Below are 18,238 nucleotides of genomic sequence, written 5' to 3'. Positions count from 1 at the left end.
AGCATTAGGAAGATCAAGACCCAGCGGTCATTTTGCATCAAGCCCTGCAGCTAGAAGCATTGTTAGCACAAATAAAACCTTCTGTCAGTTCCTCACCTTCACCAGTGTTAGAGATTTGGCCAGAGTGAGCTGGGTCTGACCTTGGGCATGATACCCATTTCTCCATATGATTGAAATATTTGAAGAAAGCAGAGTTTCAGCTTTGGGGCTTGGGCTGGTCTCTCCTGTGTGTCTCTCTTGAGGCAGGAGAAGATTCACATGCATGCTCTTGCCAGAGGAATGAAATGGATTGAAATGATAACTTACAGTGCAGTTTGAGGAGGAAAAAAAAAGAAAGAATAAGAGGAGGGGATAGGACACAGGAGAGGACATTATCTCCCAAAGGCAGTTGATCACACACTTGTTTTGCATGGAGAGATTCTAGTGACAGGTTTGTCGTGCTGCCTTATTATTCTGTTTTAAAGTTATGAATATTAATATAGCAAAGTTATAATTACTTCTATTTTTAATTTATCTGGGAAAGATGCTGCATACACTGTGTTTTAGATGTTAATTGTTTTTTACCGACAGATTGTTGCAAGCAAAAGCAGAAATTTGGGTGATTATGGATATGAAAGGAAATTAACATTGAACATCCGTTCAGTGGGAGTTAATGATTCTGGAGAATTCACATGCCAAGCAGAAAACCCTTTTGGAAAAACCAATGCCACAGTAACCTTGAAAGCACTAGGTAAATAGTTCTTGTAGAAATCTTAACATTCTAAGAGTGGGAGCTGGGAAATGAGATCACTGGGGAGCCTTCCCTTCTATCTCTTTCCTTCACCTCATATCTCAGTAAGTTGCCTTCTTAAAAGGTTATTGCTGACTGGTAACATATGGGATGGCTAAGGAAGTGGTGTGATGTGTATGACTACTTTAATTTCTATAACCCTTTGCATATTATTGGAATGTGATATTAGAACAACCACCCAACAGTGTTTCCACCTCTCTGGTTTGTCTCATCCTTCCTGGTTTAATTTTAAATTTAATCCAGTCTTAATGAAGCAAGTAATTTACCTTTGCCTGGTACAATTTCTACACTTGTGTAATTTGGCAGCACAAGCACAAAGCGTCTCTTTAATACCTGCCTTCCAAGCACAGGAAATGTCGCTGTCATTGACGTGTCAATATTTTTTAGATAGGAGAAGCTATATACGTATCCCTATTTAAAATAATGCCGTAAGGAACATTGCAGTGTGCATATGCAGCATTAAATTAAAGTTCACTCCCATGGTAAATCCACTGTCCATCACTTTCATGGGTTTTGGATCATGTCCCTTAACAGTGAGCAATTTCTCTCCCTCCTCTTGTTTAATAACAGACTCTTTTAGAGTCTGCTGTATATTAACTTGGGTGACACGCTGTGCCTTTTGAGTTTTAAAGCTGCCAAAGCCTGCTGATTTGATAAATTAAGGACAACTAAGGAAAGGCTGGTATAGTTAATAAGTTCATTTTGAAGAAGTCAGAATATAGCATACTTGGCTATAGCCGTTTCAGTTCCTCACCATTCAGGGGAGCAGTAACTGAGGGAAGTGTAGTCTTGGATCCTTTTTCCCTTTCAAAGTGTTTTTCTGTTGCACAGATACTCCTGCAACATTGCTTGTTTTGCTTTCCCTGGTAACATAAAGAAAACAGAAGCATTTGACCTATGTGGGTCAGATCTTCAGCTGAGTGGCAGAGGTTTGAGTGCCCTTCACCTTGCTCCACCATTCGAGGGGGTAGGGCTCACAATGACAGGAGTGTTTTCCTCATTTTTTTACAGGAGAGACTAAATTCATATGTAAAAGAGTGAAACAGTGTGAACTGTGAAAAAAAAAATCTTTTCCCTAAGGAGAATAATACGAAAGCTTTTATTATAAGAGGAAGGAAGTTCTGAACTACAGAAATTCTTAGGACTACTGCGTGTGCAAATGTGGCTTTAAAAAGGATTGACTTTGAAAGGTCTGGGGACTAAAATAAAACATGTCATTATGAAAGTAGAAAATAAAGTAGCAAGTTTGTATTTCGTAAAATGCAAACTTTGTATTTAATAAAAAAATACCAGAGAAGATGCCTGAAATCTTTCCTTTCCAAGATACTTTTCTCTCCCCACCCTCTCAAATTTGACTTTAAACAGAATTAACTCGTTCCCCTGGATGCCTTTCATTGTCAAACTGTGACTATGTTTACCTGAACTGTGCCAGCTCCCAGAGTCCTGGGAAGTGGTGTATGGCATATACTGGAGAGATCCTGGGACTGTATAGGACCCTAAATTGTTGTGGCTTTAATGTTATCCATTATTTCTTGAAAACTTTTTGGCTATTTTTGTTAAAATTCTGCTTTACTTTTTTTAACATTGAATTTATGTAACTGTAAGCAGTTTCTAGAACCATGTTTCAGGGACTGTTAGCACAATCATAAAGTTTTTTTGGTAGGCTCTTGGGTACAATTTTGAATCTAGGTTGCGTGGGGGATCCTGTGTTTATACAGAAAATAGAAAAAAGCTCTGCAAAGGAACCAAATATTTTCAGTTTCCGGATTTAAAACATTTTTCTCTTTCCTAATGATGGAAAGCATTTTAGAGCATACTGGCCTGCTGTGAGTTTACTTCATCCTTTCTTCTCCAAAGCAGCTGTCAAGTGCTCTGGCAGCTCCATATGCTTTCCCCAAGCACCACTGGCTTCGGTTTTTCTGAGCTCAGGTGCCCACCTGGCCACAGCATTTTGATTACTAGAAAGTGGGAAGAAGCAGGGATCTGAGATTGACTTTCGGTCGAAATTCAAGCTCTCTCAGTAAATGTGTTTCCTTGTAATTGCAATCTGCCTGTCAAACTGGTAATTCCCATATGAATTTGTGTAATAGGACTGAAAAAAGTTGTCTTTTCAAAGTAATAATCCTGAAGCTGATGAGTTTATTAATTAAATTAAAACCACTGCAGTAAGGATGCTGCTCTACATATTTTAGAACTGAACTGTACAATGATAAATGGTATCTGCCAAATAAAAGATTAAGACCCAGCAGTAAATGAACAGAAATGCCTTAGTTTGAGACAATTGGTATCCAGGCCTGTGGACTTAGCACATTTTTCTCCAATTACAGGTTTTATTAGCTTCATTTGTAAAGTCATTCTTAATTACACTTGACAAAGAAACCTTAAGTACTGTAGTATATTGTCATAAATGATCAATTTATCTTGCTTTTTTCTTAGTGCTTCTTTTCTACTATACATTTAGCAACTCTGATTTTTGGAAAACTGTAAATACTCGAGTAGAAGCAAGCACATGCTTGCATTTTTCCAAAGGCAAATAGAGGTTATTTATCACCAGAAGATGGAATTATTTCTGTTAAAACACTCAAGGCTGCTTTAAGTCCTGTACCTGATTGCTATATACAGTGAGTGGTCTTGGTTTTGTCAGGTGAAGGTTCAAGTTCTGCTTTGTAGATAAGGTTTCCTGTTTCACAGTTGGATGTTTGATCACTGATCCTGAAGTAGTTTAAGTGTGGTTAGAGTCCTGATGGTCTTCTAAATGGCCCTGAAATTGTTTCTTCTCCTCTTACGGCCATCAGCTAAAGGATTTGTCCGTTTGTTTGCAACAATGAATACCACAATAGATATAAATGCAGGACAAAATGGAAATTTAACAGTTGAATATGAGGCATATCCAAAACCGAAGGAAGAAGTCTGGATGTACATGAATGAAACATTACAGAATTCATCAGACCATTACGTCAAGTTCAAGACCGTGGGCAATAATAGGTAATGTAGAATGACTGTAAGTGCTATCGATTTCACTTTGGAACAGCAAACTAGAGCCTGCGCTGGAAAGATGAAAGTGGAGATGGTGAGAAAGTTGTAATTATAAAAGATCTTGTAGTATGCATGACTTACCACAGTAACTGGTGCAAAGTCTGCTAACCTAGATTTGGAATAGTGTTGAGCTAACCACACCACCTGAGGCCCTGTGGACCACAAAGTCACAACTCACCTATGAGATGCCATGCCTGCCCAATAAACAAAAATAAGAATTAAAAGTTGTTTGTGTGCAGAGACTTCCTCCACCACTACAGCAGAGCCCAATGCTCTGGACAAAAGCTTATGCTTTTATTTCTGATGTGTGTTGTTTTCTCCTGAGCCTTTTTCCTCCAAAAATCTAGTGTAGCACCTAGCACCTGTGGCCTGGCTTCCCTCCTCAGTAAGAACAGGAGCAGGTGGTGGTGCATGTGCAGGATCTGAGTCTGTCACCCAGGCACACATCCGAGGGTCAGAAGTGGCAAAACTTTCAGACGTAGTGCAAGGGCAGTCGTAATGCAAGATAAGGGTGTCTGCATGGACAGCATCTGCAGAAGAAGATGGCATGCTAATAACTCCCTCCTGAGTTTTCATGCAGCAATTCCCTGTTCACTGCAAGTTGTAAGCATCAGTAATGCTTGATTTTTTTTTTTGCAGTTATACAAGTGAACTTCACCTTACCCGATTAAAAGGAACAGAAGGAGGCATTTACACATTTTTTGTGTCCAATTCTGATGCCAGCTCCTCTGTAACATTTAATGTCTATGTGAAAAGTAAGTAAAGTGAACAGTCTGAAATATTTCCTTACCACAGTCATTGTATTTTATACAACATAATGTATGCACAAGATGTCACAGCGTGGTTCAGCATATGAGAGGCTTTCTGAAGTGAAGCACATGCTATAAAACTATTTAAATGTCAAGATATAAAAGTGCAGAGTACTTACACAAATCCACCTACTGTCCAGCATGACCTTACATTCTAGTGAGCATATTCCAGAGGTTACTGGAGAGCAGCTAGATAGTTTATACAGGAAAAACAACTCTAGCGCCTGGAAAGACAATCCCCAAAATAATCACCTACCTTTGATATTTTAAGGTGGAGCAGGATATGCAAGGATTATCATTTGCATTTTTGGCAGCCAAGTTAAGCTATTAATTGTCTTTAATTTGTTTGAGTTGGATGCAGAGTTTGAAAGCTTGTCAGAATTATTCACTCGTGCCTTTTGTCATCTAAATACTTCTGTACTAATATAGATCTCCATTGTTTTAGAGAAATGTGCATGGCTTTACAGACATGCATGCTGTCATCTCTGGGACATGCTTGTAAAAAAAGATCTTTGGTCTCAGTTCCAAACAGTGTTCTTCAAGACGAAAGCCAAATCTTGAAATAATTAAATGAAGCCTTAAAAAAACTCTGTCCTTCTTAGCAGAGCCATCCTGTTAGAAGATTTCATGCACTCAGCAGACAAATACTGGCAGATGCTAAAGGCCAAGCTTAAGGAAAATTAAACCAGGATGGGACTGCAGGCAAAATGGAGAAACTAAGGCAAGATAGACAATGATGCCTTCAAGTCCAGCAGAAGGAACTGTATGAAGGGTATTTTACCACTTTACAGATTAGTGGAGGAAATTGTTGATCCAGAAGTTTATTTTCTAGGAAGGAATTGGAGAAATTGCAGGTTGGCTGTGGAGCCATGAATTCACTTGAGGTTGGATGGTAATTTCTGACCTATGGCATCATATGTGTGCTTGGAGCAAGGGGCTGTGGATGTTGACAGCCATAGGCAATTCATGGTCCTCTCAGCTCTCCCAGGCACTGCAGGCTGCTTGGGAGCAGTCTGGGTACAATAACTAAAAGATATAAAACCCCACAGTTCTGTCATCATCAGGTGTCAGTTCTCAGTGCAGAACTCCATGCTGCTGCTTCTGAGGAATCTGCTACTTGATAAAAGCTGAAAACCCCTCTGGGTCATGGTTAGGAAACCAGACTAGAAAGAGCGTGATGAAGCAGGATGACCAAAGCAGGAGGGAGCATGGATGGCTTAGTTTTTCTGAATGGCTTGTCTGCAACCAGCAGCATTCAAGTCTTCTTGCTTCAACTCTTGGTCTTCTAAGAAATAAGATCAGCCTTGAGATGCGATGAAGACATTTAAGCTGTCTCATAGAGCCCACGTTACCATGCACTGTGGCCGTGGGTGGACTGCAGCCACCGCTGAAGCAGATGAATTTGCCACGCTTGACTCAAAAAGAGCTTCTTTTGGTGTTTTGACTAAGCTCCTGCAAATATTCTTTTGTCATTTTGAAATGGGGAGGTGAAATGAACCGATCCTTCTAGAGGTTTATTTCTAAGAAAAATAACCTTTTTCAGTGGCTCTGAAGATGGTAATAATTTAGGTATGAAACACAAACTGCACAACAATGTATGGTGTTTTTTGACATAGTGAGTCACAGGTGGGTGGGTCAGATCCTGATCTAGTGGTGTGGCCTGCCCTGGCATTGCTGTCAGCGGGGATTTCACATAAATTGCTGGGATATAGCTTGTGATGTTTACACATCTGGCTTGGGCAAGTAATCAGCAGAAAGTAATCAAACAGGTAAAACAGGATTCTTAATCAGGAGAATGTCTTCACATAAACAAAAATTGATGCTGAAGCATTTGCTGAAAGACATGAAAACCCTGTGCAGAAATACTTGCCTTGGATTTAAACCCATTTAGCAATTGCATATGCTAATCTGAAACAATACTAAATTGCTTTAAAAAATGTAGTCAGTCATAGTAAATATGACATAAAGTAAGGAAGGAAGGAGCTCTGAAATTAGGAACCAAAAATTACAATTTGACAAGCAGCATGCCAGACTGAGTTACAATTAAGAAATTGTAGAAGTCTCTAGAGTGTCAAGGTACAGTGTGTCTAGCAATTAGTGGAGGAATCTTCCAACTTGTCTCCGAGTTTCAGTGCAAAATTGTATCTGGGCTTAATTATAGTCAACAAAATATTACCTATGCAGTTGGGGTTTATACTGCAAAGAGAAAACTGGTCATGTTATTATAGATCACGTGAAACCAAGCTCAGTGGTTTTCCTGCCATTGGACTAAGCAGTGAACAAATGAGGAGTCACTGTGATATCACAAAAAGATTTGTTCCAGTCCAGAAAATGTACTTCCAGGAGGAAAGCTCTTTTTCTTTGACTGCAATGACGGACAATACCTATTATATGTTACCTTTTAGACATCTACTTGGTTAATGATGAAGAAAAAGAAATTGGCAATAGATTGCAATTAAATGCACAAAAGCATTGAGTTAAAACAGGAGCACCTCATGGAAATCTTCTTTGCTACATTCAGAATCAACATTAATGAAAGCTGAAAAGCTGTTGTTAAACTTAGTGAAATTAGAAGTTTAAGACATCTAATGACTAGTTATGGAAGGCAGTATGTATATATGCCAAGTAATGTAATGAAACATTAAATATTTAAAGGGTTAAAGCTGAAACAGTAAGCAAAGTCTAGTCATTAGAATCCTGTCTGATGCCAGGGGCAATTAGGCAGTGAAAGTCATAAAATAACCCAGTAAAATCTCTTTTAAAAAGAAGATGTTAAGTGACAGCTTGGCATCTGTTTGCCAGAGCCAGTCTATCTTTGCTCCAACATCCCCTGGAGCACCTATGCTGGTGGGTGAGGAAGATGCTCCAGCTGCCAGAAAGGGGTTCAGGTGCTGAGACACCTGCATGGCCTGGGCAGGCAAATGGCACAGCGTGGGGAAGCAGCAGCAGCAGCTGCCTCCGTCTCTTTGGGTACCAGCTGCAGGGGGGCTCTTTGCTGCCGCAAGTGAAATGCATCCCTTCATTTTTCTGAGTTGAGGACGCTTGGAAGCCCTCTGTGCTGTCAGGGAGATCTTGCTGATCACCACATCAAAGTGCTTCAGCAGGCATGTCACGAGTGGAGCTGCTCTCAGATCAGCTGCACTCACAAGGGTGCTGCAGCTCAGCTTCCCACGGCACTAGGGCTGGACCACTCTGCCCTGGATGCTAGAGGCCTTTGCCTTGTGCCGCCTGTCTCCCTCTGCTGCTGCAGGGTGAGTCCGTGTGGACTCATGGCCACATAGACATACTTTTATGGCACTATGGTTTTACAGTGGAAACAGCCTGAATAACTTGGGCTTTTTCATTTCCTTCACTCAAAGTGTTAGATGCAGCCCAAATCTGGCACAATATTTTTTTGCAGGGCTTAATGTTCATTTTCCTCTTATATTTGACTTTTCATTTCTCTCATTTGTTGATTTACATTGCATTGTAACGTTGCCTAGAACATAGCATATATCTAAACAAATTGCTTGCACACGGGTAGTAGATTAGCTAGTTACAATTTCACAACCCTACCATTAAGATAAGAGCTTCGGAAATGGGAATTACACATTTCCATGAGTGCTAAGGCTGGGTGAGATGCTGTGCACTGTCAAAAAGTTCCTCACCAATGAGTAATGCTGAAAATCCATCTCAATGTTTTGAAACAATGTTTGGTCCTTGGTGGTTTGCATAAAACACAACATGCGGATTTAGCAATGAAAGAACATTTGGTTCCTGTAACATGAGTCATGAGGAGATGCTATATGATTGAGAATATACGTGTACTTTATTGCCTCTAATTTAATCAGCAAGTAGAAGATTCATAAAAAACTAAGGCCATGCAGTCTTTGCATGTGGATTTTGTCTGAAATAAATGTGTTTTCCCACCGTAGTCTCTACAGCTTCAAAACTTCATAGAATATTAGCAGTTCATCTTACACTTCTGTAAAGTTATATTAACTGATAATGGACTCTCAGCTTGTACCTGTTAGGTGAGCAGCATCATTGGAATATAGTCTGGTTTTTTCCATTAACTTTTTTTGGGTAATTTTGCAAGGAAGCTAAGATAGCTACGGGAAATAAGACCTCTAATTCAGTTTTCTTCCAGAAATTAATCTTGCTGTGCCCGTGGTGCCCTCAGCTGAAGGCCTGTACCATTGGGCTAATGACTATAATGTCCAGTCGATCGCTCTGGTTTCCTGCCGTGCTCAAAACAGCAGCTCCTGAACTGAGTCTGGGTGTCGGACATGGTGGGAGGCATCAGATGGCTTTCTAAACTACCACAGCAATCACAAGTTGTTGTTTGAAAAGCTAATGCGTTCAGCCAAATATTGGCTTCCTCTGTGTGCAATGTTTCAGAGAGTCAGACATTTCAGTAGTGGTATCTTACAGGGACATATGCCTTCTGTGGGGACAGGGAGGTCTGCACTGATTGCCTCACACTGTAGTTTCTTTTCTGGCTGCAGTGGTAATATTTAATACAAAAGGACAGATGTAAGAGAGATGTGGTTTGACAGATTTAGTACGCTTATAACTGTGAAGAAACTGCCTTTTTTAGAGGCAGGCAGAGTCACGCTGTGCAGGAATGGGAACTGCACTTTTGTTCCAAGCATGCTTTTCTTTGGGTTGTTTAAGCTCTGGGCTTTTCTGCTTTATGATCTTTCATCAAACCAAATGCCCAGTGGGGGTAAGGTATTCTTCTGAAATCCGGTCCAAGCATTCAATTTAAATTGACCATTCACAGATGGTCAGTGCTTGCAGGACATCAATTCAAACCTGGACACTCTTGAACTCTGGTCACCTGAGTAATTCCATGGATGATGATGCACACAAGTTGCTGGGGCAAAGAGCAAGTGGCAGTGCCAATTCTGTGTTCCCCTAATGTGTGACTCTTGTTTGTGTTTATTGCAGCAAAACCAGAGATTCTCACTTTGGATATACTTAGCAATGGCATTCTCCAGTGCGTGGCAGCTGGATTCCCAGCCCCTACCATATACTGGTATTTTTGCCCAGGAACTGAGCAGAGGTGAGTTACGTAACCAGAGTCTACAAAGTTTATTCTACATGCAACACACCCGATTTATAATTAAAATTAAGAACATAAAATGACTTAGTAGCAGTTATGTTCAAATATTACATCACTGTTTTAATCATTTTGTAGTGGTTTGAGGGAAAGGCAGGGGTACATTTCCCTTTAATTATTCCCCTTTGCATTCCATCCTTGAACGAGAAATAACCAACATCTGCTGCTGCGGAAAAGTAAAAGCCAAAGTTTCTCTCTGCTGCAAGCTAGCTAAGGTTTGTATCAGTTTGGCCCCAAATGACACACATTCTGTATGCAATTTCACAGAGTGGCAATCACAGAATCAGTTGTGAATATGGCTGTTATCTTTTGTTTTATTGTGTAATGATGTTTTTCAAGACATGAAGTAATTAGATTTCTAGTCACATGAAGCATATGACAAGTAAACCAAGTCCAGAGTTGTTACGAATAAAACCTGATGTCTAGTTACATATTTCTAAAAAGACTGTAGATGTTCATTATGAAGAGAGCATTTGTGAAACAAGTACAAGTTTCAAGGTTTTTCCACCTTGGTTGTAGATGTTGTATTAGCAAGTCACGGGTCTTACATCTGCATAATTTGTTTTATGCCTAATTGTTCTAAATGGTACTTTTTTTTTTATCTTAACTGTGTGCTCATGCAGTAAATATGTGACATATGAAGAAGAGGCAGCATCTTGAGAGAACAGAACTGTCTGTTCTCTGGCTGCAGATAGGCTTGATGATGTTGTATGTACATGGATATGTTTTGTGCTGTAATAAAACGATGCTTGGGAAAAGTTTTCAAGAGTAGACCACAGATGCTAGAAGCTGAAGTTGGAGATGCCAGTTGAATGGTACAAAACCCGTAGTGGACTTTCAGACCTGTAGGTGACTCCTGCCTCTGCAGCAGGACTTGTCATCCCTTCCTGGCAGCAATCCACGGCAGGTGACTGTTAGTGTTGTTTCTCCCAGGTGTTTTGACTCACCGACAATATCGCCCATGGAAGTCAGAATCAGTTACACAAATTCATCCACACCGTCATTTGAGCGAATCCTGGTTGAAAGCACCATCAACGCCAGCATGTTCAGGAGCACTGGCACTGTGTGCTGCGAGGCCTCCAGCAATGGGGACAGGAGCTCCGCTTTCTTCAACTTTGCTATTAAAGGTAACAGCTGGAGTGAATGAGACCGTAAAATGTGGGTGCTGTTCAGCACTTTCCTTTGTAAGAGGATTCATATTTTAAGTGTGTTGCCTTTGCCATGAGAAAGTTTATAGAACTGTGACTGATAACTTACTATGCTAGATGTTCTGCCTGTCAAAGCATTGCTTTAATTTTTCATTGAATTTTGTGGTATCGTCTCTTTATGGCTCCAGATCTGCAGCACAGGAGGTACCTGGTTTTCTTCTGTCAGTGCAGCACAGGGACAAACAACCTACAGCATTACACTGGCTTTCCTTCTCTCTCTTCCTTTTTCTTTTCCTGTCTTTGTCTGTTTTGACTATTTAGGCCATCTTTTTTTTTTCAAGGAAAAACCACATTTTAAAACTGTTTTCACAGTATCTCAGGAAAATGTTGTCCCAAACTTGACTAGAGCCTAAGGGCCCTGCTGTTGTAACAGAAGTAACAACAACATACTACAAAAGAGCTTATGAGTTTTGTAGGAGTATTTGTGGGTTTGTAGGGGGTGAGGGAGGGAAGCACTAGGACATAGATGACACAAAATGTGTTTGTAAATCTGTGCTTTTCTTTGCAAAATCAAATGTTCTGCTGCTTTTTTTTCTCTGTTACACCCAGATATAACATATAAACAAATAAGCCAGATTTGTGGCAGATGGGTTTTGCTGGAATGGTATTCCTTTGCTACTCGGCACAACCTCTACTTGTAGAGACTATGCTGTAGAGATAAAACTTGAGGGGGAGTGGGGGGAAAAGGAAGAAATTAGGAATTCAGAAGAAAGCTGCTTGCTTTAACCTAACTTGACTGAGATCACACAGACCCTGTTGCATTAATTGATCTTGGTGCCACGCCTCCTGAATTGACAAAGCTCCAGAAAACTGCATGGATGGTCTCTGTGCTGGCTCGGTCCCCCACAGTTCATTCAGGAAAGCCATTCTGATGCACATCTGAGAAACTCAAAACCCCAAACCATGTTTCACAAGGAAGAACTAAGGAAAGTTTTTTACCTGTATCTTTTTAATGTAGTCTTTCTTGTTCAGTATTTAATCAGAATTCTCTGTGTTTTTCCAGAACAAATCCGTACCCATACCCTTTTCACCCCTTTACTAATCGCGTTTGGAGTCGCTGCAGGACTGATGTGCATCATAGTCATAATCCTGGTGTACATATATTTACAGGTAAAATCAGAAGCCTCTGTGCTTGAGTTAGGGAAGTGTGTGAGCTGCCTGTGGAGGCGTCAATGTGACAGCCGTTCTCTTTATTTTCCAGAAACCCAAATACGAAGTTCAGTGGAAAGTTGTTGAAGAAATAAATGGAAACAACTATGTTTACATAGACCCAACGCAACTTCCCTATGATCACAAGTGGGAATTTCCTAGAAACCGGTTGAGTTTTGGTTAGTTTAGATTTATTGACTTCATCTGCAAGGTGAAACCTTCAGGTCTCATATGAGACCTTGCTCAAACACAGCAGGGTTTTGTCAAAAAGATGTGCAATAATGCAAATAGTGATAATTGCTCATACTTACCTTGGGACAAAAAGCAAACAGGCTTATCTACAATAGCTTCCCTGATACCATAAAATAAAATGTTGAACCCTTCAGGAAGAAGTGCTCCAAGTTGTTACAGAGTATTTTGTTCTGCTTTATTAGGTAAAACCCTTGGTGCTGGAGCTTTTGGAAAAGTTGTTGAAGCCACTGCTTATGGTCTGTTTAAATCTGATGCTGCTATGACAGTAGCAGTAAAAATGTTGAAACGTAAGTTTCTCTAATATACGGTACAATTTTTTCTCACTTCCTTCTGGTCAGTGTGTTACATACTGAATGTTGTGCTTTGCCTTGCAGCAAGTGCTCATTTAACAGAAAGAGAAGCCTTGATGTCAGAACTTAAAGTGCTGAGTTACCTTGGAAACCACATTAATATTGTGAATCTGCTTGGAGCTTGCACTATTGGAGGTGGGGTTATCAACAGATTATTTATTATTTCCCTTCCTTTTTTAATGCCAGAAGGAGGAACCTTGTGAAGAAGAAGCCAGTGCTGCTAAGTATAGAAATCTTAAATACATTTCTTGCTTAGGCAGGTTGTAGATCATCATGACTATAACCTGTGAATTACTGAATCTAGCTCTTAGGTTCATCCTAAAAGCAGTAATGAGACCACTGTAGCTGCAATTAAACAAGAAGGTTGCTGTTATTCTCCTTGATGTGAGCCATTGCGCACATTCTTTTTAAGGGATGACAGAATGTACGGCATAACTTTTTTCTTTAACTGCACTGTTTCGCATGAATGGGAAAAGATGCGTGAACTGGTTCCTGGTTGGCATCAAGGTGAAGTCAACAGGCCTGTCTTGTATAGACTTCCAGCCTTCTGTTTAAACTGTAAATGTATCTATTCAGGCACCGCTGAAGTTACAAATTCTAAGCAGCAGAAACTTGAGGAAAAAAAATTACCAAATAAACTAATGCATAAACCAAATGTTTCACAGTTAATATTAACTCAGTATGTTTGTTTTCATACATAGTAAAAGCTACGAAACAGCTGAAGTGTCAATACAGAGTGATACAGTCCTGTATTTTTAACTTATGTGGATTTTAATATGAAAGATGGTGTTGCTTCTTACACAAATATTTGCTCTTTAAGTTTTTGCTTCATTATGCAAAGAAAATGAGCTTGTAAAAATTCATAGTTATAGACAGAGGCAAAACATTTCTCACTTTCACATTTAATGATTTAAAAATAGGATAAAACAATTTTGTTTAAGCAGTTAACAAAGTAGACTCACTGGCCTGAGTGCATGACTGTCTCAGTTGAAAAAATGTGGCGTCTGTAAGAAAAACCCACCACAAACACTGCTTTTGTTATTATGAAAGCTATAATTTTTAACTGCAGAAAAATGGAAATAAACTAGTGAGGTTAGGAAACAGTGGTACAGAATAACCTTACAGATGAAATAACACGCAGTGCAATTATATATTCAAGGCCCATAGCTGGAGTCATTCACTCAGAAAACATATATTTGATCTATAAACATCCGTGCTGGCGATGACTTGATTCTCCTTTCCGATTTCATTTTAATATTCTAAGACCTTCTGCAGTGTAGTTTTCTGTCGCAGCAGGCTGTTCTGTTTGAATGATTTTTCCTATTATACTGCAGAATATAACACTCTACATCATTTCCAAAACATTACTGAAGGAGTGTGAAGCTCTACTGTAAACAGAAGTGAATCAAAAGGATTAATGTTTGAAACTTGAATTACTCTAACATTTGGAACAAATAACTTCCTTCAGGAAGTGAGCAAAATCAAACAGATGTGTCTGGCCAGAAACATTATCACATGAAGAAAAACGAAAAAGACTTATTTGTTTAATTTTTGTACAATGCAATGCTATTGAGGGGGCAAAATTATTTGGGAGTGACACAGCTCTAGCTGGACCATAGTTACCGATCTGTGAAAGGAAAGATGCTGCATTACTTTTCTATAACTTTTCAAGTCTAGACAGCGCTAGGCAGTGTGATTTTTAATAGCTCAGCCTGTGTGCTTGGCTGAATGCTGTCTTTGTGTAAGATTTTCCGCCTTAAAACCAGTACCTGCTTTCTGAACTTCACGTACGTCTACAGGTCCCACTCTGGTCATTACAGAATATTGCTGCTATGGTGATCTTTTAAATTTTCTGAGACGAAAACGAGATTCATTTATTTGTCCGAAACACGAAGAACATGCAGAAACAGCAGTTTATGAGAACCTTGTGCATCAGGCAGAGCCTGTGGCGTAAGTATGAACTGCTGAAATGTACTTTTGCTTTTAGAACATTGGGAAGGAGGAGATATCAGAGTTTATTAGGGATAAGCGATGTGGAGAAACCTTTTATGCACTGGCCTTTGGAGAGTCTTTGCTGTGCAAGGAAACAGTTTAATTAAAGAGAGAATTTGTACAATGGGTGGTTTATTTTAACAGAGCCCAATTGATTGTATGCACACTCTGTTTTATTTCTTTATCAAATTTCCTGTAGTCATTTTACAGAACTCCTTGGCTCCAATCTTTGTACGTATTTGTGTTTATCATTCCTGTTAAACACTGGCAGTGTTCATTTAGCAGCTTGAATGACAGATCCCCCGGTGTTGGGGTGTTAATACTCTGAGCTTTCCTAAGATTCTGCCTTCAGAAATCACTTCTTACAAAACCAAACCAGTGCCTTGCAATATCAGAGGCAAGCTGCCACTGATAACTCTCTAGATTCTGTGCTGACACGACCCATGTCACAATTCTGAGATTGCTCTTGTACTTTTCTTTTTCAGTTACTTCATCTGTATATTTTTAACTGCTCTGTTTTAGATACAAGCCCAGAGCTCTTTCCAAGTACATTTCCAAGCAGATTTCCTGCTCACTCCTTCACTTTGCTAAGTGAGGGAGACAGAACTTACCAAAATCGAGGGGCTGTTACAGTACCTGCCCATTTTTATTTTTAGTCTGTTTATTGCCCCAGTGGGCCCATTACTTTGTGTTGCCATACACAAAAGAACCAGGCAGAGCCACAAGAGATAGTACAGTCCTTTGTCCCAGCAGGATGTAGTACTGGTGAAGGTGTTTGTGCCATGGCAATAGATGGGTCTTTGGTGATGCCCCAGAGAGGTTGAGACCACTGAGGTGATGAACACAGATCTGTGATTTGCAATTGGAAATGTGCCCTCTTTTCAGTACAGGATTTTGTGAACTGAAGTATTAATGGCAGAGTATTTACCAAATTCTCATATTAGTATTTACTGTAAAGTTCCAGCTGCTAAATGTGTCAGATGTGTTTACAGTGGTGACTAAAGCTAGTGGTGTTCATCTCATTGCTCCTTTCCATGTTAGCTCCGTGGCTGCATTTATCGTTAACAAACTAAACAGATATTTCAGGCTAAGAAGGGGCTATGTATATGAGTTCTAATGGCAATGAAGTGAAAAGTGCCAAGTACATCCATCATTTCTAAAGGTGCCTAACTGTATATTTATAAACCATATACTATGAAAATCTGTACATTTGAATTATATATCGCAATAAGAAAACTTAAAAAATGTAGCAGATGGCTGTCCCAAGCCGCGTCTGATTCTTCGAAATACATATGAATCCCCTTTGGAACTTGGGAATCTCTGAATTTAACATTTTTTACCATTTGTCGTCTGCATTTCAATTGCCACTTCAGTTGCTGAAATATTCTGGTGGAAGCTGGCCTAAGCAGAAGAAGGAAGCACTAGCAGATCCTGTGAAACATCTAGATGTCCATTTATAGAGAGTGAAGTCTGTATAAACAGTATACATAGGAAAGGTTCTGTTTGCTCACCTGAGCCAAACTCCAAACTTTGAGATGTATCATGAGCTGTACTGTCAAATTTCTCTTTCTGTACAGGCCTTTCCTCATCTTTCTTTACACACTCATGAGTTTCCAATCTACTGATCATTTGTAAAGCATTATATTCAGAAGGCTGGCATAACGGTGGCTTTTTGTTTGGATGGCTTTTGAGACCTTTTTCACTAAACCGTGTATCATTTCATCTGCTGCCTCTACAGTGATGTTGCCAATGAGTACATGGACATGAAACCAGGAGTGTCGTATGCAGTCCCACCAAAAGCTGACAAAAAACGACCAGTGAAGTCTGGTGAGTACGGTGACGAGGAATTCTGTTTGCTGACAGGAGTGCAGAGAGAGGAGCTTCGTAGATTTTTTCAGTTTTATTATACTTTTCTCTCATGGATAGGGACAGTTAAAACTCATTATTTGACATGAGAAGACCTGAGAAAGAACAGTGTGCTAAATTACAGTGTCTTGCATTTCTTCACACTTAAATGGAGTATCAGGATTATTTTTTGCTTTTTTACGACGGGCTATTTACGTGACTCTAGTCTGGTCCTTATTCAGATCACTGTTTTGTTTAACATTAAGACGACTCTGTTTCTAAATTATTACACTTGCTCCACTCAAAAGCTGTTGTTTATATTGCATAGGATCCTACACCGATCAGGATGTTACCCTTTCCATGTTGGAAGATGATGAACTTGCTCTAGATGTTGAAGATCTACTGAGCTTTTCTTACCAGGTGGCAAAGGGCATGAGCTTCCTTGCTTCCAAAAATGTAAGTTAAGAGTTTTTCAAAGCTGAACTGAATCAGTAGATTTCTGGTTTCCTTTAGCATCACTTTCAGTGTTTTAATGCAATCCATATGTTTTAATGCTGAATATTTCTGTGTTCACTTCAACAAGCACTACAAACTGATATGCTCCATCTCGTACCTGAAGCTTTGGCTAAAGTTGGAGTTCTGTACTGTGCTCATTGACCAAAAGTGGTGTTTTATATCCCATAAAACAGAATATAGACTGCACAGTAGTCAACGTGAAACACTGCTATTGTGTATTTGCAGTTCAGGCTAGTAGAATCAGTGACCTTGCTCGCAAACAGAAAGTAGTCATAGAAGTGTCAAGAGAAAAGACAGCGGGGAGGAATTGCAGCAAAGTTATGTTTGCTGCACCCTGAGGCTCCACTGGTGAGTAATGCCATGTGCTGGGTGACAGCAGGCACAGCTGAGCCCTGCCTGGCTTGGGTGGTGCCTCCTATGGGTTTGATCTTCAACCCTTGCTTTGTTTCATGAGAGCTCCTGATGGCTTTGAAGGCCCTGGAACACATAGGAACCCCGAGGAGTTATTTCTTCAGACTTTTCTGGCTTATGGAAATTAAATGGAATTCATGAACAAGCCTAACTTGTGGACACCTTCAAAAACAATTAAATCTGGAGAGTTTAAGATTCATTCTCTGTGGCACTGCTGGAGTTTACAAACTAAAGAACAGTATGAAGACAGTTGCAAAGCTATTTATTTGCATGAGTGTTAAACAATGGTGCACTTGCTACTTCTCTTATACAGAATACTGCCTTAGATGGGGGAGCTATCACATTGCATGCTTTTTTATCATAATGGCTTAATGTACAGGATATGTCTTTTTTTCATTTTCTGAAAAGATAAAATCAGCCTAGAGACCCACAAATTATATTTGTTGGCATAATAGACATTTCTCTGGGTTTCATAGGAGAGATACTGCATAACTGAAAAGGGATTTATATGGAATAGAAGTCTTAAACACAGCAAAATTATGATCTTCCTATGGTTGTTTTTATGTTTTGTTGGAAAAACGCTGTTTAACATGTAAACGTTGTAACTAATACAGACACAGGATAGTACAGATGCACCCTGGATAAAGTGGAAAACAAAACTTATGCAATTTAAGGGGAATAAAGTAGTCCTGGGATCCTGTGTTAGTGGAAAATGTGGCTCTAATTCTGCTCCAAAGGAAGTCTGCGTTAATATTTGCTCTTCTTCTTTCCCCCTG

The 18,238-nt window shown here is 39.7% G+C and overlaps 1 protein-coding gene across 1 annotated transcript in view; it reads left to right on the top strand.

Moving 5' to 3' along the window:
• Positions 1–18,238, top strand: part of KIT (v-kit Hardy-Zuckerman 4 feline sarcoma viral oncogene homolog) — a 40,387-nt gene that overhangs the window by 14,787 nt on the left and 7,362 nt on the right. Inside the window, exons 5-16 of the mRNA XM_010189044.1 lie at positions 571–730; positions 3,586–3,775; positions 4,466–4,581; positions 9,568–9,682; positions 10,673–10,866; positions 11,951–12,057; positions 12,149–12,275; positions 12,531–12,635; positions 12,723–12,833; positions 14,498–14,648; positions 16,429–16,517; positions 16,864–16,991. Of these exons, the coding sequence (XP_010187346.1) occupies positions 571–730; positions 3,586–3,775; positions 4,466–4,581; positions 9,568–9,682; positions 10,673–10,866; positions 11,951–12,057; positions 12,149–12,275; positions 12,531–12,635; positions 12,723–12,833; positions 14,498–14,648; positions 16,429–16,517; positions 16,864–16,991 (1,593 nt within the window). The remainder of the gene's footprint in view (positions 1–570; positions 731–3,585; positions 3,776–4,465; positions 4,582–9,567; positions 9,683–10,672; positions 10,867–11,950; positions 12,058–12,148; positions 12,276–12,530; positions 12,636–12,722; positions 12,834–14,497; positions 14,649–16,428; positions 16,518–16,863; positions 16,992–18,238) is intronic.

Source organism: Mesitornis unicolor, unplaced genomic scaffold, assembly GCF_000695765.1.
Source record: "Mesitornis unicolor isolate BGI_N332 unplaced genomic scaffold, ASM69576v1 scaffold857, whole genome shotgun sequence".
NCBI classification, from domain to species: Eukaryota; Metazoa; Chordata; class Aves; order Mesitornithiformes; family Mesitornithidae; genus Mesitornis; species Mesitornis unicolor.
This window is presented reverse-complemented; position numbering and strand designations above follow the sequence as displayed.